The 25,432-nt window shown below is 46.8% G+C and overlaps 1 protein-coding gene across 1 annotated transcript; it reads right to left on the bottom strand.

Annotated features, from left to right (window-relative positions):
* LOC134984224 (zinc finger protein ZFP2-like) lies at positions 1–25,432 on the bottom strand. The gene is made up of 2 exons (XM_063949854.1): positions 24,654–25,432; positions 1–4,679 (listed from the first exon to the last, which is right to left on the bottom strand). Exons 1-2 carry the CDS (start codon positions 25,384–25,386, stop codon positions 3,193–3,195), a joined length of 2,220 nt encoding a protein of 739 aa, XP_063805924.1. The 5' UTR covers positions 25,387–25,432; the 3' UTR covers positions 1–3,192.

Below are 25,432 nucleotides of genomic sequence, written 5' to 3'. Positions count from 1 at the left end.
TTGAAGTCAGTGGTGTATGGACACGACTGCCAGTGCCTCTGCACATTCCTCCGACGGACTTTTGGAGCCGGGGACGGTCAGGACAGGGGCATACCTCCCAACTGTCCCAATTTTTGCGGGACAGTCCCGCTGTCCCACCCGTGTCCCGCGGTGGTGGGGGGGACATTTGGGAGGCTTTTGCACTCACAGCAGAGCCGAGTGAATAGACGCTGTGCGCATGCGCACACAGCGTCTATTCATGGAGGTACTGGGGGCATGCCAGCAGCTAACTGAGCGCTGGCCATGCCCCCCTAGTAACAAGAAAGGGGCCGTGGCTCGCGATCGCGGAATTGCCGCGAGGCCACGCCCCTTTATGCAAAGACACGCCCATTTTATGTAGACACGCCCCTTTTCGGCGCGGAAGTCCCTTTTGACAATTTTGAAAGTTGGGAGGTATGCAGGGCTGAAATAGAAGTAGGCAATGGCTGAGAGAGCGGCCCCTGTCCTCCCCTTCCAGCCTGGTGTCTGTGTCAGCAGCAATAGAGGGGGAGTTTAGATTAGTAAAATAGGTACGGAGGAGAAGGAGAGTGGACCTTTTACTGGCCGGGAGACAGGACACGAGTGACTGGCTGTGCAGTGCTGGTCTTCACACACGGGCTCTGGGGCACTGGTGGTGGGCGGGCGAACAGGCGCAGCGCTGTTTGCGGCATTTAATGAGTAAAAGAGACTCGTTGTAGTGCGGTCCCTGAACTAGCCCCCACCGCGGGAACAGACAGCCCCCCTCTCCCCACGCCACTTAAACAGCTTAAAGCAAATATCTACCGTGAGATAGCGGAGCACCCGACTTCCTTATCCCCGGCCACGGACCACTGGCAGCACTCAGAAGCCAAACCCCCTCCCCAGCCGCGGGTTACCCACTGTCACAGAAGATCGCTGCCACGGAGCTGCGCTGTCATGTCCTGACTGGCAAGGCTCCACCTCCTCTTTTTAAAGCCTGGCGCCTGGCCGCCGCACCAATCAATCTGCCAGGCTAGGGATTGGCTGCAGCGGAGCGCGTCCCAGAGGACTCACGCATGTTGGAAATGTGAGTCCCTGAACATCAATACCGGGTAAAAAACGCGCTATATCGCGTTTTTGCGAACACTGGGGCTAGGCCGCAACACGCGGCAAAGCCGCCACTCACGAAACCGGGCGAGAACCCCAAACGACAGCCACAGGTTCACGAGGACCAGAAGGATTCCCGGGACCGGCTAAAGAACTCCTGGATACAAGGACACAGGGAGCAGGATGGACCGGATACAGCAGACCAGGAACAGACGTTCACCAGACATAAACAGCATACAGGAAGCTATCACCGGCTTTAGTGTGAGGCACTGAGGAAGCATATAACAGGGAACCCTCCAATAGGAATACAGAGCCTAATTAACAAATGTTGTGCAGCTGCTTTGCTGCACGAGCAGGGGAAAACAGGTGTGAATGCTTCATTAATGCAACGTGGAATGCGGTCCGCCTGTGGCGTCCCCGTTGCTATGGACCCAGCGGCCCTGAACGCACGGCGTCCTAGCGTTGCCAGGGAGCCGGCGGCTATCGCGCTCCCGGCGTTGCTAGGCGCCGTGCGGAGACGGACAGGGAGAGAGTCGCGGTGGCCATGACTGCTGCTCTGTCAGAGAGCGGGTGAGCACCGCCGCACCTAACAATATCTAATCTTTTCCAAGTTAATTCAAATGATATGACATCGGTAGCACCAGGATTATTACACAGAACACACATAAAGGCTGACTCAGCAAATAACAATAACACATACAAGGGAATAATTAGAAATAAGGAAGCATAATAATCATTAAGTCTAATTATCAACTGATTCTGTGCGGGACCCATACACCTCTTTACTGCCTCCAGCAGCCCCTGACACTGTACAGCCATCCACCCTGTCTCCTCCCACTACTGCCACCTGCCCTGTCTCCTCCCACTACTGCCACCGCCCTGTCTTCCCCCACTACTGCCACCTGCCCTATCTCCCCACTGACACCTCAGCGCTGCTTGGGGACAATATTACCCACTTAGACACTGCCTCCAGCAGCCCCCGCTACTGCCAACCACCCTGTCTCCCCATCACAGGGCAAGGCCACTCAGCATGCTGACCGCTGCCTCCCCCCCTTGATGAAACAGAAATTGCGATTGCCTCACCATTTCCGCTTCATCGTAGAAGTTAGTGAAGCCTCCTGCTGCCGCAGCTTAGCTGCTACCGCAGGAGGCCCGCCGCATTCTTCTCAATCACGGCGGCTGCATGTGATGTCACAAAGCCACCGTGATGATGCCCGCTTGTCCGCCTCTGCCCTCCATTCGCGCCACACCGCCTCCTCCCTGGAAATGGAGCATTGCCCGCTCACCCCACGTGACTGCCTCTGCCTGACAGGCAATCGCATATTCTGCAGAATATGCGGCCGCATGCGCAGGATTGGCACTGCGCATGCATCCGCAACTTTTTCTGAATAATTCCATTTGGATCACACTGCGATCCAACCTGAATTAGGCCCAGAGTCACCATCTTACAGGCAGCCGGTGAAGGGAGCAGAGAATGGGTGTTATGTGGCAGGAACGGGCTTGGTTAGGTAACAGCCTGGCTGTTGCATTCTGTACACGCTACAAGCGGTGCAATTCTATTGCTGGGAGACCCAGGTAGAGGACATTGCAGTAGTCTAAATGGCAGGATACAAGTGCATGTATGACATCAGGTAGATCTTCTGAGGGAAATAAATGCTGGAGTCTGGCTATGTTCCTCAGATGAGGATCTGATTGTGGCTGATACCTGATGTCTAAGTGTCACTCCACCATCCAGGACACCTAGATTCCGCACAGGATCAGCATTTTGTAACTCTGAACCCCCAAGCGTAAGTCTGGCTGGTAGCAAAGCTGAGCTGTAGCCCTGCCCTTTGTTGGTGAACTTCTATCATAATGACATGTTTCACCAGGACTGAGTCACAGCCAACTGGCATCACCCACACCTGGAGCTCAGCTAGACAACCATTTAGGATTGGTACTGGGTTCTCGGTACACGGAGTAAAAGACAGGTCATCTGTATAGCAGTGGCAGATGAGGGCATGACATCTGATTATTTCACCCAGTGGTAGCATGTATATTGCAAAAAGAATACGAGATAAGATAAGAACCTTGAAGAACAACGCCTGGCAATAATAAGTATACTCCAGAAGATTAAAATGGTTCCACACCTGAGTGACTTCTCTGATGTGTAACAAGTTGTGATTTCTGTGTAAAACATTTCCCACACTCAGTGCATGGAAATGGATTCTCACATGTGTGACTTTGCTGATGTCTAACAAGATGTGATTTCTGTGTAAAACATTTCCCACACTCGGTGCAAGAAAATAGCTTCTCACCTGTGTGACTTCTGTGATGTCTAACAAGAGATGATTTGAGTGCAAAACATTTCCCACACTCAGAACATGGAAATGGCTTCTCACCTGTGTGACTTCTCTGATGTATAACAAGGCGGCATTTCCGTGTAAAACATTTCCCACACTCAGAGCAAGAAATTGGATTCTCCACTGTGTGACTTCTGTTATGACTAACAAGATCTGATTTGTGTGCAAAACATTTCCCACATTCAGAACATGGAAATGGCTTCTCACCTGTGTGACTTCTCTGATGTCTAACAAGATTTGATTTCTGTGCAAACCCTTTCCCACACTCAGGACATTGAAATGGCCTTTCGCCTGTGTGACTTCGCTGATGTGTAACAAGTTGTGATTTCCGTGTAAAACATTTCCCACACTCAGAGCAAGAAATAGGATTCTCCACTGTGTGACTTCTGTTATGACTAACAAGATCTGATTTGTGTGCAAACCATTTCCCACACTCAGAACATGGAAATGGCTTCTCACCTGTGTGACTTCTCTGATGTATAACAAGTTGTGCTTTCCGAGTATAACATTTTGCGCACTCAGAGCAAGAAAATGGCTTCTCACCTGTGTGACTTCTCTGATGTTTAACAACATCTGATTTCTGTGCAAACCATTTCCCACACTCAGAACATGGAAATAGCCTCTCACCTGTGTGACTTATCTGATGTTTAACAACATCTGATTTCTGTGCAAACCATTTCCAACACTCAGGACATGGAAATGGCCTCTCACTTGTGTGACTTCTCTGATGTCTAGCACGTTGTGATTTATGTGCAAAATATTTCCCACACTCAGAACATGGAAATGGTGATGTACTTGTGTGACTTCTCTTATGTGCCTCAAGAGTCGTTTTGTATGTAAAACATTGACCACACTTAGAACATGGAAATGGCTTCGCACCTGTGTGCCTTCTCTGATGTGTAACAAGAGCTGATTTGTATGTAAAACATTTCCCACATTTAGAACATGGAAATGGCCTCTCACCTGCCTTACCTGTCTGTGGGTTAATAGGCTTTGTGTTCTTTGTAAAACATTTGGCATCTATAGAACAGGGAAACTCTGTATCTACTCTCAGAGCTGTAACAGATGCACCAATATAAGAGTGATCAGGAGAACATTTCCCAGAATCACAGGGATCAGCTGATAGAGCTGGATGTATAAGTGGGGTAATGGGGTTAGCTCCTGGAGAATCCTGTCTGCTGTCATTATCTTTTATGTCACAATCCGGGGAGAACATTAGATGTCCTTCTGAGATATTCCTGCTTGTGTGTCCATCTGCTGGAAATAAAATACATTATGGAAATGTGACATTTTCTGGAACAATATTAATCTTGTAAACAATAGGAGAAGACGACTCTCTGGGACACTTAATTGTAAATGTGTGTATATAATAAAACATAACTTTTAATGAAGGCTTTATAATATTGTGTCTCAGACTATCATTTTGTCCACCCTCCTGAGAACACTCACAATAACAAATGTAATATTATTATAAGACTTAGATATATCTCTCTCTCATGTACTGGTAACTAACCATGAAGTATAAATGGAGATGTAGTCACTCGCCAAGTCCTATGTCAGCACCAATGTAAAACAATGGATGGGGAACGGATCGTATGAATTGGAGATTCTAGATGAACAATAACATCAGTCATATGAGCTGATGGATCAGAGAAATGTCTCCTAACGTTACTCCTGGAATCATTGGTAAGGTAGCATTCCTTAATGTGTGTGCTCATACGCTGGTAAGCCTGTACATGTGTTACCCTTATATAATGTATATTGCTACAGCAGAGTAGGTGTGGAACAAGGTACTTTACATGCAATAAACCACATTATACCCTGTAATCATCATCATAATCATCTCCTAGGTTATAATCTACTTTCTCTTACGTCCTAGAGGATGCTGAGGTCCATTTAGTACCATAGGGTATAGACGGGTCCTTTGGGAGCTACTGGCACTGTAAGAGTTTAATAATGTGGGCTGGCCCCTCCCTCTATGCCCCTCCTACCAGACTCAGTTTAGAAAATGTACCCGGAGGAGCCGGTCACAGCTAGGGGAGCTCCTAGGAGGTTTCTTAGGTTTTTATTTTCTAGAGTTAGTTAGGTTACAGGAAGGCTGATGGCAACAGCCTCCCTGCTTCGTGGGACTTAGTGGGGGGAGTAGGAACCAACTTCCAGTTGATGGTTCTCTACTCCGCTGACAGGACACTGAGCTCCTGAGGGTGCTGATCGCAAGCCCATGAGGTGACTGCTCTTTCCCGCAGCACGGCCGCCACCCCCTAACAAAGCCAGAAGAAGAGTGGTGAGTACAGTGCCAGCGTCCCAGTTAGTGGGTCACCGGCGGATATGGTGGCACAAGGGTGGTAGCGCAGCTCTGACAGGAAGGCTCGGCAACACACAGTGTAGGCGCTTTGAGGAGCGTCCTGAGCCAGCGCGGATAAACCCTACACTGGTCACGCAGATAACAGGGGCTATTATTCCTGTTATCACTAAAATCCTCAGGCCAGTATAAACAATTAGTGCGGGAAGCCGCACGCCATTACAAGGGGCGGGGCTTCCTCTCAGAGCGGATCCAGCACTCACCAGCGCCATTTTCTCCCTGCAGATCATAGGAACTAGGACACTGACAGGGAGCGCTGCCCTCCCTATTAAGGTTAGTTAGTCAGCGCCGGGCTTTTATCATAATAACTGTCTACAGGGGCGCTGTGTGGCTGGCTCCTTATACTCTGTGACTCTCTGAAGGTACTCTGGGGGGAACTGTGTCTGACATTTTCCTGTGTGGTGTGTGTGTGTGTGTGTGTGTGTGAGTGTGTGTGTGTGTGTGTAAGTGTGTATATCCACATTACCAAGTCTAAGGACTCTGTGTCCTGTGTTGCAGAGTGTGTATCTTCTCCTGAGGAGTCTATTCCATGTACTCAGGACTGCAATGTGCTGTCTCAGCATTCTGAATCTGAACCCCCATGGGTGGATTCTTTAAGGGGAATGATATCCCAGATTTCAACAAGGATGTCACATACTGAGAGACGCAGGTTTTGAGACAATCTGTAGAGGGTTTAAGTATTCAGCTCCCACTACTTCATCTAAGACACCAACTACATACCCCAAAAAACGTACACTTGCCCAGATAATGCAAGCTGACACTGATACCGACTCTGATACAGGGGACATGATGGGGATATGCAGGGGGGGGGGGGTGCATCCCTTGCTAATAGGGTGCAGCTAATGATTGAAGCCATTAGGGATGTTTTGCATATTTCTGAGAAGGTTCCGGAACAAGTAGCGGAATCTTATTTTACAGTAAATAAGAAGTCCTCGCTTACCTTCCCTGCTTCTAAGGAGTTAAACTCCTTGTTTGAAAAATCCTGCGAAAACCCAGAGAAAAAATTAAAGATCCCTAAAATAATTCTCATTGCTTTCCCTTTCCCTGAAGAGGATAGGAAGAAGTGGGAAAACCCACCTACAGTAGACACTTCTGTATTTTGGATGTCTAAAAAAGAGGTTTTACCTGTCCCTGGTTCAACCGCCTTAAAGGAGCTGGCTGATCGCAAGATTGAAACTACGCTCAAATCACTATACCAGGGCTGGCCAAACCGGTCCTCTAGATCTACCAACAGTACACATTTTCCAGACAACCTAGCTGGTGCACAGGTGTAGTCATTACTAATTAAGATGTGCTGCATTCATTCCTAACTGACAATTCTACAGATCTCCAGGAGGCCTGGAAAACATGCACTGTTGGTAGATCTCGAGGACCGGTTTGGCCAGCCCTGCACTATACACTGCTACAGGCGTGGCTTTAAGGCCCAGTATTGCTTGTGCGTGGATTTCTGAAGCCATAGTAAAGTGGTCAGGCACCTTACTAGGGGACTGAGATACTATGGATAGGAATTACATTGAATTATTTTTACGTCACATACAGGATTCTGCAGGTTTCATGGTGGAGGCCATGAAGGACATTGGCCTGCTACTTCCATGGCTGTCTCGGCATGCAGAGGAAAAGTGTGTAGAACCTGCCATTCACAGGTCAGGCACTATTTGGGGATGCATGGAATTCCACGGCAACTGCGCAGCAGTCCCAGCTAGGAAATCTTATCCTACAGCTACACTGCAGTCCTTTTGGACCGCAAAATTTAAAAACTCCAAACCCCCTCCCACCTTCTTTAGAGGAGGTTGGGGAAGATCTAAAAAACCTCACCAACCGGTTCCCAGGAACAGAAACCAGGTTCTGCTTCCTTCAAATACTCAGAATGACTGTGTACCTCTCAGCCTGGAGATCAGGCAGGTGGTAGCAAGACTAAAAGATTTCACTCACGTCTGGGCGTCATCATGCCTAGACCCCTGGGTGACGGATATTGTTACCCAGGGGTACAGACTGGAGTTTCAGGGACTCTCACCTCACAGATTCTTCAAATCAGGCTTACCAGCTTCGCTGACAGAAAGTGCTATCCTACAGGAAGCCATTCAAAAACTGGGACAAACAAATGTCATTGTTCCAGTTCCACCTCACCCAAAAACCAAGGGTTATTACTCAAACCTGTTTGTGGTACCAAAACCGGACGGTTCGGTAAGGCCTATATTAAACCTGAAGTCGTTGAACCGCTAACTTGAGGGTTTTCCAATTCAAGATGGAGCCTCCGAGAGCGGTCATCTCAGGTCTGGAGGAGGGGGAATTCCTAGTATCCCTGGATATCAAGGCTGCGTACCTTCACATTCTGATCTGGCCGCCTCACCAGGCCTATCTACGGTTTGCACTACAGGACTGTCACTATCAGTTCCAGACATTGCCATTTGGCCTCTCCACAGCACCGAGTGTGTTCACCAAGGTCATGACAGAGATAATGCTCCTCCTTCGCAAACAGGGAGTGAACATAATTCCATATCTGGATTATCTGCTGATAGAGGCATCTTCTAAGGAGAAGCTGTTGCAGAGTATTGCGCTCTGAACTCAACTAATCTGCGATCATGGGTGGATCCTGAACCTTCCAAAGTCACATTTGGAACCAACAAGGAGAACCAACAAGGTGAGCAAGCCCAGGTGGTGAAACGTACGTCCAACGAACGGCCATACGCACGGACTCCTCACTGCAGGGGGAGCCGTGACCAGCAGCAGCAATTCAGAGTGATTGAGCGGCTAGGATCGATTGAGTTCGGGTACACCACGCTCAAGAGTGGTAACGTACAGTGACCTGAGGGTCAGACACACTTACCCGACACTCCCCACATCCCCCCCTTTTTTCCTCCTGTCAAATTCCTATTCTCACGGACGGACACTAGGTTTCCGGTGGCGCATCCGGACACTGCAAGGCAAACGGCAACAGGGTTCGCCTAACACCACACACGGCTTCTCAAGTTGCCGTCCGCTGTCTTTTTCCACGGCACAGCCCACGATCCTACTCTCATCTGTCCTCCGCTCCAATGATGAGGTCAGACAGCAGATGGGATCAGTGAACTGGAGTGCCGACTATTCTTTTTTCCTTTTTAGTTTTGTTCAATTTTCACATGTGAAAAGCCACGATTGTGTACTCTTGTTATTATAATAGGTATCAACTTCCACAAGCAATATGGCAATAAGCAGGGTGCAACCAATGTGGATATGAATACCTTAGAATACGTTTCAATCTGTGCCCACTAAGAATATACTTATGATATTTTTCCAGCATTAGCCATTTTCTCCACTAGGAGCAATCCTGGTGTGGGCAATTTCAGTACACAACTCTAATGCTTTCCTATGATTTAGTGATACCAATACAAATGTGTTCTACTCTGTCACTGTGGTCCTTTTCATTTTCGGACTCTGGCTCAGACCCAAGTGGCGCATTTAGGACCTTGCAAGGCTTGTAAGCATCAGGGCCCATCTAACACCACGACGGGGTCTTTAGCCAGTGAGCCAGATTTACTCTTTTCCGTGACACAGTCGACGGTCCTACTCTCATCTTTCCTCCGCTCATGGATGAGGTTAGACAGCAGATGGGACTAGCAGACTAGAGTGTCACTATTTATTTACTTTTTCCACTATCCATGCCAGTGTAAACCAATTTTTTCTTTTCTACTGTCAAAGACACATCACAACATGATCTTGCTTTTTTAAATTCTCTATGCAATAACTGATTCTTGAATACAATTAATTAATAAACTGTACAGGAGTTCTAAAGTATATGATGTGGTCTGTTACAGCATGATTAGAGTGTGGTCTTTTACAAATGGTGGCTGTGTAAGATATCTGTATCTGTTACATTATCTGCTGACATAAACATTGGTGTGTCAGGTTTTTGGCTTAAAGATACAAATGAACCAAAATGTAGACAGAGTGCTCAGCATAGTTTAATTGCAACTATGTATTCCTCACTTGTCTATACACAGACATGGATAGAAATTTTTCTCTTGCAGGGATGGGATGTCAGTATTTGATGTATAAAAAAACCATTGTGAAATATGGGGAGAAGTCGATCCTATATGCATAGTATTATCTATACCGCCAGGTGAAATGCAGATATGTATTATTAGATTGGACCTTATATGAGATATTTAAGTTGAATATCTAAAGATTAAGCAATTTTCTAAAAATAAACCTTTCTGATTGTATGTAAGAATATATAGCACCAATATCACTATTGCTGCCTTTTTGATAAGTTTGATGGATTACCATCATTTTCTTGTCATTAATTTTTGAGCTAAATACATAATTTCAAGACGATAGTATTTGCTCTCATTTACTTATATTTTTACCACTGTTTAGAAGGGGAATTAATTGATATTTCTAGTACACCCCTGTCATTATTATTTTTTAGTTGAGTATTTGATTAATAAAAGCTAAGTTTTAAACTAAATACAGTTTTCATCCATTTATATATAACATTATCAAAAAGAGTGCTCCAAACATAGGAATTTCTTTTGTTTGGTGAGGCGTGGACGCTTCCACACCCATCAAATTAATTTGTATCTGGTACACTATTCCTGGGAGCACCTCCAACGCAAGAACAGCTGCCCATTGGGGCTCAATTTGCTTCTGTTTAGTTGGTTTTCATGATTTAGTTATCTAATTATAATTAGTCTGGTGCAGGGTAAATCCAGTTTTGCTGGATCCTGAACCTTCCAAAGTCACATTTTGAACCGTCAAGGAGACTGCCCTTCCTGGGGATGATACTCGACACGGAAGTGCAGAGGGTGTTTCTACCGGTGGAGAAAGCGTTGGTGATCCAATCAATGGTCAAGGTTGTCTTGAAACATCCCCGGGTATCTGTTCAGGGCCGTCATTTCGTATGGTCTCAATAGCTCTTTCCCAAGGGCCCCAGGAGTAAAAGGGCCCTAGGATGATAGCTGAGGGTACCCTCTTTCCAGGGGTACCAGATTTTTGAAAATCGGCCCTGGGGTACCGGAGATATCAGACTTCAAAACAGTGGTCCCCATCCAAGCCTGTTAATTGTCCTTCCCAGCCAGATATCTCAGGTTCTGTCTGACTTAGAGTTTTTCTGAGGGATATCAGCTTTCAAGCAGCTTGTCTCTGCTCCAGCTCCAGACGCTTCATATGCAGTTTTATATTTTTGTTGGTGGATTGCTCTGGCTCCTGAAATTTGATCCCCAAGTCCCCATTACCTCCTGAAAGGTGGGATTCTCTAGTTTTTTGCACCCATTAAAGTTAAGAAATCTATTTCCTGGAAATGGAGATATCTGCAGTCAAGCAAGCTGCCCTCCCACCAGAAAATTATGAATATTAAGCCCACTCCACTATCGACCCCTCCCCTATGTATTAAACATTCCCTACCAACCTGAAAGTCATGTACCAGGGCCCCTTCATTTAGCCCAATGTCCCCTTCTACAGTTTAGTGTTCTCATTCCTGCCCCATCTGTGCAGTAAAGGAGTAATTAGCAGAAATTATTTCTCCAGGTCCTACATGCTGAGCGAAAGATAGAACACCCCTTATCACCCGCGGGACATCAAAGCTGCCGCTGACAGCCCCCCCACCCCTACTGCTGGAGGATGGGTATGGGCTCCAGTGCATTGCTGTGCCCCAGGGTCTACACTGCTGTTAAGACGGCTCTGTATCTGTTCATCAGTGCATTCACCTTCTGGGGAAGATGGTAGCCTCCTACGAGGCTCTACAATATGGAAGATTCCATGTACGGTTCTTCCAGCTGGATCTCCTGGACAAGTGGTCGGGATCGCATCTTCACATGCACCAGCGGATATGCCTGTCGCTGAAAGCCAGAATTTAACTACTCTGGTGGCTGCAAACTTCTCACCTGCTCGAGGGCCGCAGGTTCGGGATTCAGAATTGGATTCTTCTAACCACAGATGCAAGCCTCAAAGGTTGGGGAGTAGTCACCCAGGGAGAAAACTTCCAAGGAAAGTGGTCAAGCCAGGAATCGGTCCTTCCAATAAACATTCTGGCACTAAGGACCATATTCAGTGGCCTTCTACAAGCGGCTCATCTTCTGCAAGATCGAGCCATTCAGGTTTAGTCGGACAACGTCACAGCGGTGTCCTACATACACAGGCAGGGTGGAACGAAGAGCAGGACTGCAATGTCATAGGTAACAAGAATCATCCTCTGGGCAGAAAGACACGCGCTGGCGCTATCGGCGATCTTCATTCCGGGAGTGGACAACTGGGAAGCTGACTTCCTCATCAGACATGATCTCCATCCAGAAGAATACCCAGAGGTATTCAGAGGTAACATGCCAATGGGGTGTACCTCAGATAGACATGATGGCCTCTCCTATCAACAAGAAGCTTCAGAGGTACTGTTCCAGTTCATGAGACCCACAGGCAGTGGTGGTGGATGCCTTGGTGACTCTGTGGGTGTTCCAGTCAGTGTATGTGTTCCGTCCACTTCCACTGATCCCAAGGATTCTCAAACTAATAAAAAGATCAAGAGTTCCGGCGATCCTCATTGCTCTGGACTGGCCAAGGCGGGCTTCATACGTGGCTCTTCTGGCATTACTGCTGGAGGATCCGAGGCCTCTCCCTCTTCGCGAGGACCTTCTACTGCAGGGGCCGTTTGCCTATCAAGACTTACCACGGCTACGTTTGATGGCATGGAGGTTGAACGCCAAATCTTAGCTCAGAAGGGCATTCCGATAATGGTTATTCCTACTCTGATCCAAGCCAGGAAGGGAGTAACGTCTAAGCATTACCATCGGATTTGGAAAAAGTATGTGTCTTGGTGTGAATCCAAGAAGTTTTCTATGGTGGAGTTTCAACTGGGACATTTTCTCCTCTTTCTGCAAGCAGGTGTGGATGTTGGCCTATGTCACGATCCGGGTATCTGGACGCCATTACCTGCCGTTTAGGTGTCTTCTGAGACTGGCCCAGCGTTCCAAGTCCGGATCTCATCTGTGTCAACACTCTGCACATCCCTCCTGTCATTCTGAGACACTACCATAGCGGCGCCATGTTTGAATCCAACATGGCGTCTCCCGTCCTCCGCGGCCTTCGCCGCCATTCCTGTATTAATGCTGCGGATTCACAGAGTAATTTATCATGCCTCCCGTAGTCTCCGCTGTCCTCCATGTATCTCAGCAGGTAACGGTCATATGGCGTCTCCTGCCCTCCGTGGCCGGCGCCGCCATTATCACTGTGTTTGCACATGTTATTCCAAACCAGGTTTTCCCTCCAGGTTCCAGCATGGGTGCAGCCATGTTGGATTTGATCACATGCTCCAATTCCTCCAATCCACCGTCTCTGGAATCTGCATAATTGCCTAGCCAATGCCTGCATAGCAGCAGGTATAAGTATCCTGTGTCTGGGCCAGATAGAGGTCAGTGCTTTGAATGTCATACCTTGTTCCAGTCTCTCTCTCCTGTGGCTTGTTTATCCATGTTCCAGTTCCTGTCTCCAGCATCCACAAAGAGACCCGCACCTGCTTTCCATCCTGCGGTGCAGCCTGACTCTGCAATCCTCTGTGACTGATCCAGCTTTCAGCTATTACTTCATTTGCTTCCAGCTTCCAAGCTTTCAGCTATTAACCCATCTGTTTCCAGCAACCTGCTTCCAACAGAATTCAGCTTCCTTAAAGAGCCGGTGTTCTCCCAGCGGATTTCTACTTACCAGCAGTATCCACTACCACCGGTAACCACTCTTCAATTCATCTGTTTCCACGCTCCCTAGCATCTTCCGTTTTAACTCCATGTCTCCACCATCTGGCTGGTTCCGTCCAGTGACTCATACAGTGCATTCCAGTTACCAGCATCATCTCATACACCTACTGGCATGTTCCTCGGTTATCTCCACTACTACAGCCTGGCCTGGTAAGGTTATTCTACCCAAGGACTATAACATCCGTTCTGCAACCTACCAGTGCCCTGTTATACCTTTTATGGTTTAGTGATCCAGGAACTGTATTATCTGCCACTGCTAATACTGACTGTGAACGCTGTTGTGATTATACGGAGTCTGTTTAATAAACTTTCATTTGACTTTTAACCTGGTTGTCATGGTCACACCTTCGGGTTCCCTTCCACACTTACATGTCCAGGGGTCTGAATAAACCATCTAAGTTTCATTTCATTTCACCCCCTACAACTGAGGCTTCCTCCCATCAGCCTAAACCCTCAGTTGTGACAGCCTACGCTTGAGCTTGGGTCCAGATTTCGGCCTTGTCTATTTTCTCCCAGAAACAATTGGCTGCTATCCCTGAGGTTCAGACTTTCTTAAAAGGGGTTCTGGACATCCAACCACCCTTTGTGCCTCCTACGATACCTTGGGATCTTAATGTGGTGCTGCAGTTCCTGCAATCGGATTGCTTCGAACCTTTACAGGAGGTGGATGTAAAGTTTCTTACTTGGAAGGCGGTCACGTTGTTGGCCTTGGCTTCTGACAGACATGTGTCAGAATTGGGGGCATTGTCACACAAGAGCCCCTAGTTGATTTTCCATGAGGATAGAGCTGAGCTCAGAACGCGTCAGCAATTTCTCCATAAGGTTGTGTCAGCTTTTCATATCAACCAACCTATTGTGGTGCCAGTGGCTATTGACACCTCAATTACCTCAAAGTCCTTGGATGTCGTGCTGGCTTTGAAAATCTATGTGAAGAGAACTACCGTATATACTCGAGTATAAGTCGACCCAAATATAAGCCGAGATACCTAATTTTACCACAAAAAACTGGGAAAAATTACTGACTCGAGTATAAGCCTAGGGTGGGAAATGTACGGTGCCAGGGGTTTTCATGCTCAGGGTGTCATGCTCGTTGCCAGGGGTTTCATGCGGTAGGTGTTATGCTTGTTGCCAGGGGGTAATATTTGTTGCTAGGGTTGTGCCCCCAGTGCCACATATACCCCCAGTGACAGATATCCTCCCACAGTGCCAGATCAAAACCTGCCCCCGTTGCTTTGCCCCCAGTAGTTATGCCCCTTCTTTGCCCCCAGTAGTTGTGCCCCCTCTTTCATTGCCCCCAGTAGTTATGCCCTGTCTTTCTTTGCCCCCAGTAGTTATGACCCCTCTTTCTTTGCCCCCAGTAGTTGTGCCCCCTTTCATTGCCCCCAGTAGTTGTGCCCCCTTCTTTCTTTGCCCCCTGTTGCTGTGCCCCATCACCGCTTACAAACACACAAACACACACAAAAACAATACTTACCACTGGCCCGCTCCTGCTTCCCGTCCGCTTCTTCTGCTGCTGCGCTGCTCCACTCCGTCTGTCCGCCCGCTCCGTCTAGCCGCCGCTCTGTCCGGCCGCCGCTCCGTCCAGCCGCCCGCTCCGTCCAGCCGTCATGACGTCTCTCCCATAGCAACGCGCACAGACACTAGAGGTCAATAATGACCTCTAGTGTCTGTCCTGGAGCCGGCTGCAGCGGACGCCCACATAGCCCACGGCGTCTGCTGCAGCCATTGACTCGAGTATAAGCCGAGGGGGGCTTTTTCAGCATAGAAAAATGTGCTGAAAAAGTCGGCTTATACTCGAGTATATACGGTACTCGTCACAGGAAGTCGGACGCACTATTTGTACTTAATGTTACCAACAAGATTGGGTGTCCTGCTTCTAAGTAGACAATTTCACACTGGATCAGGCTTACTATCCAGCATGCTTATTCCATGGCGGGATTGCCAATTCCAAAATCTGTCCAGGCCCACTCTACCCGTAAAGTGAATTCTTCCTGGGCAGCTGCCTGGGGTGTCTCGGCTATTCAGCTTTGCTGAGCAGCTACTTGGTCAGGGTTGAACACGTTTGCTAAGTTTTACAAGTCCTATACTTTGGCCTCTGAGGACCTCAAGTTTGATCAATCAGTTCTGCAGGAACCTCAGCACTCTCCCTCCTGTACTGGGAACTTTTGTACATCCCCATGGTACTAAATGGACCCCAGCATCCTCTAGGACGTAAGAGAAAATATGATTTTAATTACCCACTGGTAAATCCTGACCGAAAGTAACCTCACCGCTGACCACAAAGTTCCCACCGTTGGTTACAATGGAGCGCAAAGGCGCTACATTGTATCTGTGCCGTGTGGTGCCTGACAGACACTACAGGAGCACACAGCCAATCAGGAGGGTGCCACGACGTGGCGCTCCCTGATTGGCTCAAGGGACCCTTTTTGACAGGAGTCAGGGGGGGTCCTGGCAGTCGGGGAAAGGGGTCCCATTTCTAAACATGGGGCCCCTTTCAGTGCATGGTCGGGTTTCCGTTTTATTTTTTTGCCAAGTACGTGGATTATTCAAAGTTCGGATTCTACACTGGATTATGTGAGTATAATTTTTTTCACAGGTACCCCTAGGATTCTACATGGAGAAGAGGACCGAGCCCTGTGGGAACATAGGTAAGTATGTATGTTTGGACGTGTGCATGTATGTAATAAAATTATACTTTCACGGTGTGTGTCTCTTTTTTTTATTAGTAGTAGTACTACAGGTACCAGCGGGCCCGGTTTTCCACCGCATGCTGGTACTTGTGGTTCTCCAAGTACCAGCTTGCGGGGGAGGCTTGCTGGGACTTGTAGTACTGCTACTAAAAACAATATTCAAATTTTTTCACAAGGCTATCAGCCCCCCATCCGCCGCCCTTGGATGGGGGGGGGGGCAGCCTCGGCCTTCACCCCTGGCCCTTGGGTGGCTGGAGGGGGGGGACCCCTTGATTGAAGGGGTCCCCACTCCTCCAGGGTACCCCGGCCAGAGGTGACTAGTTGGGGTTTTAATGGCACGGCTGCAGGGACCGATATCAAAGTGTCCCCCGGCTGTGGCATTATCTCCCCAGCTAGTGGAGCCAGGTGCTGGTTTCAGAAATAAGGGGGACCCCTATGTTTTTTGCACCCGTATTTTTGGAACCAGGACCAGGCGCAGAACCCGGTGCTGGATGATTAAATATGGGGGAACCCCTGTCATTTTTCCCCCATATTTTTTCAACCAGGACCGGCTCAAAGAGCCCGAGGCTAATTATGCTTCGGAGGGGGGACCCCACGCAATTTTTTTTCCAGTTTTTACACTAAACAGACCCTTTCACATACATAACCATGCACAGATCTCACTGATCCGTGCATGGTTATCCAAACTCGACTGGAAAAAGCAGGTCTATTTTTTTGCTGTTTTTTTACCGAAACTAAAAAAAACAGACCCGCACTTGAGCACTTAAAAACTAACACCCAAATACGAATGAATAGTGAATGTCCGTATTGTATGAAATAACAGCCGTGTTTGACCGATGGTCTATTCATTCGTATTTCGGAACTTTGCAAATCAAACCATTACGAATAGTCCAAACACTGCCGAGATTGGTGCTTAGTGAATTCCCGGATTGGGACTTTGAAAAAAAAAAAAAAAAAAAAAATCGGTCAAACTCGAATTCTTAGTAAATATAGGCCATGGTCTCTATTCGTGATAAAGTCATTGATTTAGAAGACTGGTCTCAGTGAAATAATATCAGAATAATGGGCGTTCTGGATTCTGTTACAAATGCTGAGCTTTATGATTATGCCACGGTTCTCTTTTCAGAAACTTTCACCGAAGGCTTCTGCCGCTGACCTTTTTATTGATAGGATCCATAGACTCCCAAAGTCCAAACAGGCCCCTATCCAAGCACCGAGGGACACTCTGCTCAGGGTCCACTTTTTTCATATTAAAGAACACATTCTACAGGCTGCTTTGCCTTCCTCATCCACAGCTGAGTGCCTGTATAATCTGTAGATATTTCTCCTGTGACACTGGCCAAAAGGCATCTGTTCCCTCCAAGGAAATGTACAATACAAATGCGAAACGGCGCCTTCGCAGTGATACCTTCAACCGAGGATGGCCCTGCTATTCTGAAAAAATAGGATTTTAATACCTACAGGTAAATCCTTTTCTCGTAGTCTGTAGGGGATACTGGTATGGTCTTAGTACCATGGGGTATAGATGGGGTCCATTGGAGCCTGGCACTTTAAAACTTTTTCAGTGTGTACTGGCTCCTCCCTTCTATGCCCCTCCTGTAGACTCATTCTAGCAAAAGCCGAGACGGACATACTTTGAAAGGAGGAAGAGAGACAAGAAAGTGGTGAGAGAACGAACCAGCACACAACATAACAAGAGGATAGCAACACTAAACACAACTTGAAAATAGGGACAGCAAAAGCAGACCCAAACTACAACACACAAGAACAACTCTTGCTGGAAAATATCAAAGCACAGAGGCGGGTGCCCAGTATCCCCTATGGACTATGAAAAAAGGATTTACTGGTAGGTATTAAAATCCTATTTTCTCTAATGTCCAAGGGGTTACTGGGATGGTCTTAGTACCATGGACAAGTTCCAAAACTCCGAACCGGGTGGAAGATTGCTGAGACCCCATCAAAATTGATTGACCAAACTGAAGGTGCTCAATAGCAAAGGTAATAAACCTTTAAAACTTTACAGCATGTTCGAACCCAACCAAGTAGCTGTCCAGCATAACTGCAAAGCCGAGACACCCTGGGCAGCCACCTAGGAAGAACCCACTGACCATGTGGAGTGGACCTGAACAGACCTCGGCAGCGGCAAAGCCACTGAAGAGTGAGCCTGTTGGATCGTAAGCCTGATCCAACACACAATAGACTGCTTTGAAGCAGGACAACCAATCTTTGAAACATCATAGAGAACAAAAAGCGAGTCTGATTTTCTGAGAAGAGCTGACATAAATCTCCAAAGCCCGAACCACGTCTAAGGACATTGGTGTAACAGATGTCCCAGTGACAACCAGAACCACCATTGGCCAATTTATATGAAATGCCGACACCACCTTAGGCAAGAATGTCTAGCGAGTTTTAAGCACCACTCTATCCTCATGAAACACCAGATAAGGACTCTTACATGATAAGGCCCCTAATTCCAAAACAAGCCTCACTGAGGCCAAAGCCAACAACATGATAGCCTGCCATGTTAAATACTCCATGTTCACCTTGTGGAAAGGTTCAATCAAACCGACTGGAGAAAGGCCAGAATCAAATTGAGAACTCACGCCGCTGTGGGAGGCACAAAGGGTGGTCGAATATGAAGGACACCTGTCAAGAACATCTGGACCACTGGGAGAACAGCCAATTGTTTCCTGGAAGAAAAAGACAAGGCTGAGATTTGAACTTTTATGGAGCCTAAATGTAGGCCCACAGCCACAACAGCCTGAAGGAAGTGCAAGAAATGTCTCAGATGAAAATCCACAGCAGAATACTGATGACCCTCACACCAAGAGACACAGGGGGTAATTTCAAGTTGATCGCAGCAGGAATTCTGTTAGCAGCTGGGCAAAACCATGTGCACTGCAGGTGTGGCAGATATAACATTTGCAGAGAGAGTTAGATTTGGGTATGTTATTTTATTTCTGTGCAGGGTAAATACTGGCTGCTTTATTTTTACACTGCAAATTAGATTGCAGATTGAACTCACCACACCCAAATCTAACTCTCTGCAGTGCACATGGTTTTGCCCAGTTGCTAACAGAATTTCTGCTGCGATCAACTCAGAATTACCCCCACATTTCTTCCATATGCGATGGTAATGTTTCGATGCGACCATCTGGCTGGCTTGGAGCATAGTAGAGATAACCTTGCCCGGGAATCTCTTTCCTGGAAAAAATCCTCACAATATACTTCCATTGCATCGAACGTAGCCGTGGTAAGTCTGGATAGACGAACAGCTCTTGCGTAAGACGATCATCCTGAATTGGCAGAGGCCATAGGCCTACGAGTAATAAGGCTAGAATGTCTACATACCAGGCCCTGCGGGGCCAGTCTGGGGCAATCAGAATTGCCTGAACCCTGTCCCTTTAAGTCCCTTTGAGAACTCTTGGAATTAGAGGAACTTGTGGGAACAAGTACACCAACCGGTAAATCCATGGTGTCGCCAGAGCGTCCACTGCTGCGGCCTGTGGATCCCACGTCCCAGAACAGTAACGCAAAAGCTTCTTGGTGAGCTGAGAAACCAACAGGTCGATTTGCGGGTAGCCCCACCAATTAAATATCTGCTGAAACACTTGCGGGTAGAGGCCCCATTCCCCCAGGTGCAGATAGTGTCTACTGAGGAAGTCTGCTCACCACTTGTCTACTCCCGGAATTAATATGGCAGAATTTGCCTTGGGATTCCGCTCCACCCAGAGGAGTATCTGTGACACCTCCCTCATTGCAGCTCTGCTGTTTGGACCTCCTTGTTGGTTTATGTATGCCAAAGTTGGTGCATTTTCCAGCCATACCTGTATGACCTGATACTGAAGGATATAAAGAGGTCAGCAGAAGGGCATTGTAAATCACCCTGAGTTCCAAAACATTTATCAGAAGGGAAGCCTCTTGATCAGACCACCTTCATTGGAACTGAGCCCCTAGGGTCACTGAACCCCAACCATGGAGGCTTGCATCCGTTGTCAACAGAATCCAATCCTGAATTCCGAAGTGTCGACCCTCCAGGAGGAAGATCAGCAACCACCATAAGAGGGAAATCCTGGCGTTTGGTGAAAGGCATATCATCTGGCGCATGTGCAGATGTGACCCAGACCATTTGTTCAGCAGATCCAGCTGGAATGGTTATGTATGAAATCTTCTGTACCGAATTGCATCGTAGGAGGCCATCATCTTTCCCAGTAAGCTTATGCAAAGATGCACCAAGATTTTGTTCAGCTTCAAAATGGAACATACCATCGTATGAATTGTCTTTGCCTTGTCCATAGGAAGGAACACCTTCTGAGACACTGTGTCCAGTATCATTACCAGGAACTGAAGACTCTGCGTAGGTTCTAGGTGGGATTTCTGCAGATTTAGAATCCACCCATGATCCGTGAGTAGTCGTGTTGGAAGGCTGATCTTTTCCATCAACGGTGCTCTGAATATAGCCATTATGAGGAGATCATCCAAGTATAGAACGATGCTCACTTCCTGCTTGCAGAGTTGTAGCAACATCTCTGCCATCACCCCTGATAACACCGTCAGTGCCATTGAGAGACCGAAAGGCAAGGCCTGGACCTGGTAGTGACTGTCCTGCAGTGCAAACCTGAGGTAAGCCTGAAGAGGTGGCCATATTGGGTTGTGAAGATACGCATCCTTAATATCCAGAGAAACCAGGAATTCCCCTTCTTCCATGTCACGCTTGGCTTGAGTTGGGGATCTGATGACTGATAATTGACTGAGGGAGCAGCTATCGGCAAAGGAAGGAAACGAGTTGGCTGAATGTAGTTCTTACTCATGGATTGAAGACTTAGGCCCGAAGATGTAGAGGGGTAGGCAATGAGGACATTGACAGAGAATGATACACTGAAGAAAGAGGAAGTCAGTTTTGAGACCTCAATCATACACAACGACTCGGAGAGAAGTCTGAGTGAATTCTGAAAGATGAAAGGTTAGTGACTTGTAAACGATGCTGAAGAATACTGAATGAAGAAGTGTCTTGTGATTTGTAAACGATGCTGAAGAATACTGAATGAAGAAGTGACTTGTGATTTGTAAGCGATGCTGAAGAACATGGAATGAAGAGATGACTTGTGATTTGTAAACAATGCTGAAGAGAGGATCGCTGTGAGCACCATCAGCAAACAGAGACCCTCTACCAGATAGAGGGCCTAGTGGTTAAACCACAAGAGCAGGTGGACTGGGAGCAAAGGACTGCAATAACAGAACTGACCACCAGGTGGACACAACAGACCCAGGATACCAGGGGTTAACATGGGAGCGCAGGGCACCTTACAGCAGCAAGTAACTTGAAGTACTGGCAACATAGCTAAGCATCAACCCCTTTTTATAAGGGAAGCCTAGGTTTCATGCTGCCCAGAGCGCCACCCCCCCGCGTCGTGCACCCTGCTGCGACTGTGTAATGGGTAGCATGGCGCGCAGCGTTCCCGCCCGCTGCGCGGCACCTTTTAGCCGTCACGATGACTGCAGATTCTTTCTTCTGTACACTCACCTGTCTTCTGACTTCTGGCTCTGTAAGGGGGGTGACGGCGTGCTGCGGGAGTGAGCGCATAGTCGCAGCTAGTGTTCAGTACCCTTCAGGAGCTAATGGTGTCCTGTCAGCAAGAAGCAGAGCCATGAAACTCTTTAGGAAGTTGGTTCCTACTTCTTCCTCCCAAGTCCCTCTAATCAGGGAGACTGTTGCCAGCAGCCTCCATGAAAATAAAAAACCTAACATAAAGTCTTTTTAGTGAAACTCAGTAGAGCTCCACTAGAGTGCGACCAGTCTGCCTGAGCACATTTTCTAAACTGTGGTTTGAAGGAGGGGCATAGAGGGAGAAGCCAGTTCACACTCTGAAAAAGTCTTAAAGTGCCCATGGCTCCTGCGGAACCGTCTATACCCCGTGGTACTGAAGTGGACCCCAGCATCCTCTAGGACGTATGAGAAATTGGAATTCCATTTCTTGGAATTCTAACTTCCTACTGGGCATAACCCAAGCTGTTTTGGGATGTTTAAACACAATTGCCTTAGTTTTTAACATAGGCTCTGCTGCCTCTTCTAAGGATAGAATGGCTTACATAGCATTAATTAGCTCAGATGATAATATGTCCACTGAGCTGAGACCTTCCGAAGTGCAATGAGTCCTCATCCTCCAACGAATCCTCATCTAAAACATGTGTAGACTGTGAAGATGTTGTATCATGTCTATGTGATTTACTTATCAGCCTGCTTTTTTGAGAGGCTGACAATTCCTTAGGTGTATAAACCTCAGAATGAATGCTGCATGTAAGGGTTAATAGGGAAACCTATGGTATAGGAGCTAGTATAAACTGCTCAGCTACATTGGATAATGTCTGTGCATAGTAGCCCATGAAGGTTTACCAGAACCTGTGCCTGCCTCACTGTACACGTGGGTAAGCGTTGTCGCGACCCGGCGGGGAGATGTTGGAGCGACTCTAAGGTGCGTATAAGATGCTTTTTACAAAGATCACTCAAAAAAAATAGTAATACTATAAAAGTCAAATAAGAAAACTTACGGCTGCTAAAAAACAGCAGCCCTCTGACCATGGTCCGGCTCCTGCTGCACCAAACAAAAAACTGATTTGCCTGAACCAGGAATATATGGACAGGCCCGTTGCATGCTGGGAGGCCGAAAGCTTTGACCGTTTGGTGCAAATCCGCTGTCACGTCCTCATATCCCAATGTTATCATGAGGATTACCTGTGGACCCTGCTGGAGAAAGATATATATATCTAAGAGGATAGAATTTGATCAGTGTTGTTACACTGTTTTGTTGGCAGGTTACTTGATACTTTTGTCCTCAATGGTTACTATAGGTCACGTGGACGAGGTTCTCTCCATGTCCCCGGACATAGCATGTGTCAAATGACGTCACTTTGATGCGCTGGAGCGTGTGACGGATGGCGACATGGCGGTTCCACCGGGTATATTAACGACATGGAACGTGCACATGCGTGTAGATGGTGACACTAAAACTACTGGATGATCATTGTGAATGTCTGAGGTATTGATACAATGTAAATTTGTTGAGATATTGTTTCTTTTTCAGATGGAACCATGGGTCGTGCACGTGATGCGACTGGCAAAAGGGAGCCATTGGTTGTGGCCGAGACCGGCATTTGTTTGTTGGTGGTCCCTTGTAGACAGTGAGTAGTATCCATTTACAGTGAAAGAAGCATGGACACCAAGAATCTCAGCGGAGGAACAGTGTGAGAAAGTAGAGCATGACAAATCGGGACCACAGGCATTTAGGGCGCCTAGCAACCACCAATCGTTCCAAACGCATCAGGAACTGCACCAACAGTACAATGTTGGACCCAGCCAAGCAGTCCCACAGTCCCAGATCTGGTGAATAGGAGGGCCACGTGAGATGTGGTGGCACGTCAGACTGGTACTCTGAAAACCAATCTAAGCCTTTCAGCCACTGTTCCGTCGCTGAGAGCATACCTAAAGTCTAACACTAATGTGATAGCTATTTTTATGGCAATTATTTTGAGCAATAGAGTAGGACCTGCAGTATAGTGGGGTTCATTGTCGGGAGCTGCAGGCTTAAATGCACTGAGCAATACATGAACTAAAACTCCACTGTTTATTATTGTTAGTTAATAGAGTGAGTGCAAGACACATTAGACATGTATGTAGTAAGGCTACTGGGAGACCTTAGATTGGATGTGACCATTACATTCCCTAAAGTCATAACCTCAGATCTGCACAGAGCAGGAACTATTATTCACAAGTAATTAGGAATTTGTTCATCATGAACAAGTCCACAATTACCGTCTGAAGGTTACACAATTATTTCAAGTCTACACAACTGATATTTAAGTATAAAGCCTTTACCAGAAAACACCCCTGAAGAAGTCACTATCGACGAAACGCGTTGGTTGACATGCAATTTGGATTTAGAGTGAATTGGAGTGGATAAGAACAAGCCCGCCCATGCAAGGGTGACAACAAGTGCAAAATGCTTGTCTTATGATTACACAGATATGAACTTGTGATAAGCTTTTAATCTGTTTTACTTGAAGTTCTAGATTCAAATATAATTTTATTTCTGAATCTTGTACGAATTGTATTTGGTGACCTCAGGTCTACTGTATAGCAGGAAATATTTCATACCTGCATCACCTAACAAAATGCATATAAATTAGGCACTCCACAAAAAACATTACTAATTATATTATATACATAAATATATACACATTTATATATAATCACTAATAATAAACTTCTGCTTGTTACTTTTAATAACATTATAGTGTTGTGTGTAATCACTCTCTACATGTGATGTTTGTCATGGATAGCCTTGCGTTAGAAACACCCAACTGAGAACAGGGCTGATGGCGGAGGAGGGTGTAGGATAAGAGATTGCTATAGCGACTGAGCAATGAGAATATGTGACTTCTGTAATAAGTGTTTATTACTCACCTGTGCTGATATCTGTAGGGATGTCCTCCTTCTTACACTGCTGATCACCCCTCACATACGTCTCTTCTTCTCCCTCTGTATCTTCTGCCTTTATATCAGTCACATACGTCTCTTCTTCTCCCTCTATATCTTCTGCCTTTATATCAGTCACATACATCTCTTCTTCTGCCTCTATATCTTCTGCCTTTATATCAGTCACATACGTCTCTTCTTCTCCCTCTATATCTTCTGCCTTTATATCAGTCACATACGTCTCTTCTACTCCCTCTATATCTTCTGCCTTTATATCAGTCACATACGTCTCTGCTTCTCCCTCTGTATCTTCTGCCTTTATATCAGTCACATACGTCTCTTCTTCTCCCTCTGTATCTTCTGCCTTCATATCAGTCCCATACGTCTCTTCTTCTCCCTCTATAGCTTCTGCATTTATATCAGTCACATACGTCTCTTCTTCTCCCTCTGTATCTTCTGCCTTCATATCAGTCACATACGTCTCTTCTACTCCCTCTGTATCTTCTGCCTTCATATCAGTCACATACGTCTCTTCTTCTCCCTCTATAGCTTCTGCCTTCATATCAGTCACATACGTCTCTTCTTCTCCCTCTATAGCTTCTGCATTTATATCAGACACATACGTCTCTTCTTCTCCCTCTATATCTTCTGCCTTTATATCAGTCACATACGTCTCTTCTACTCCCTCTATATCTTCTGCCTTTATATCAGTCACATACATCTCTTCTTCTCCCTCTATATCTTCTGCCTTTATATCAGACAGACGT

This window comes from Pseudophryne corroboree (genome assembly GCF_028390025.1).
Source record: "Pseudophryne corroboree isolate aPseCor3 chromosome 3 unlocalized genomic scaffold, aPseCor3.hap2 SUPER_3_unloc_40, whole genome shotgun sequence".
Lineage (NCBI taxonomy): Eukaryota > Metazoa > Chordata > Amphibia > Anura > Myobatrachidae > Pseudophryne > Pseudophryne corroboree.
The sequence above is the reverse complement of the archived record's forward strand: the minus strand, read 5'-3'. Positions and strand labels throughout refer to the sequence as shown.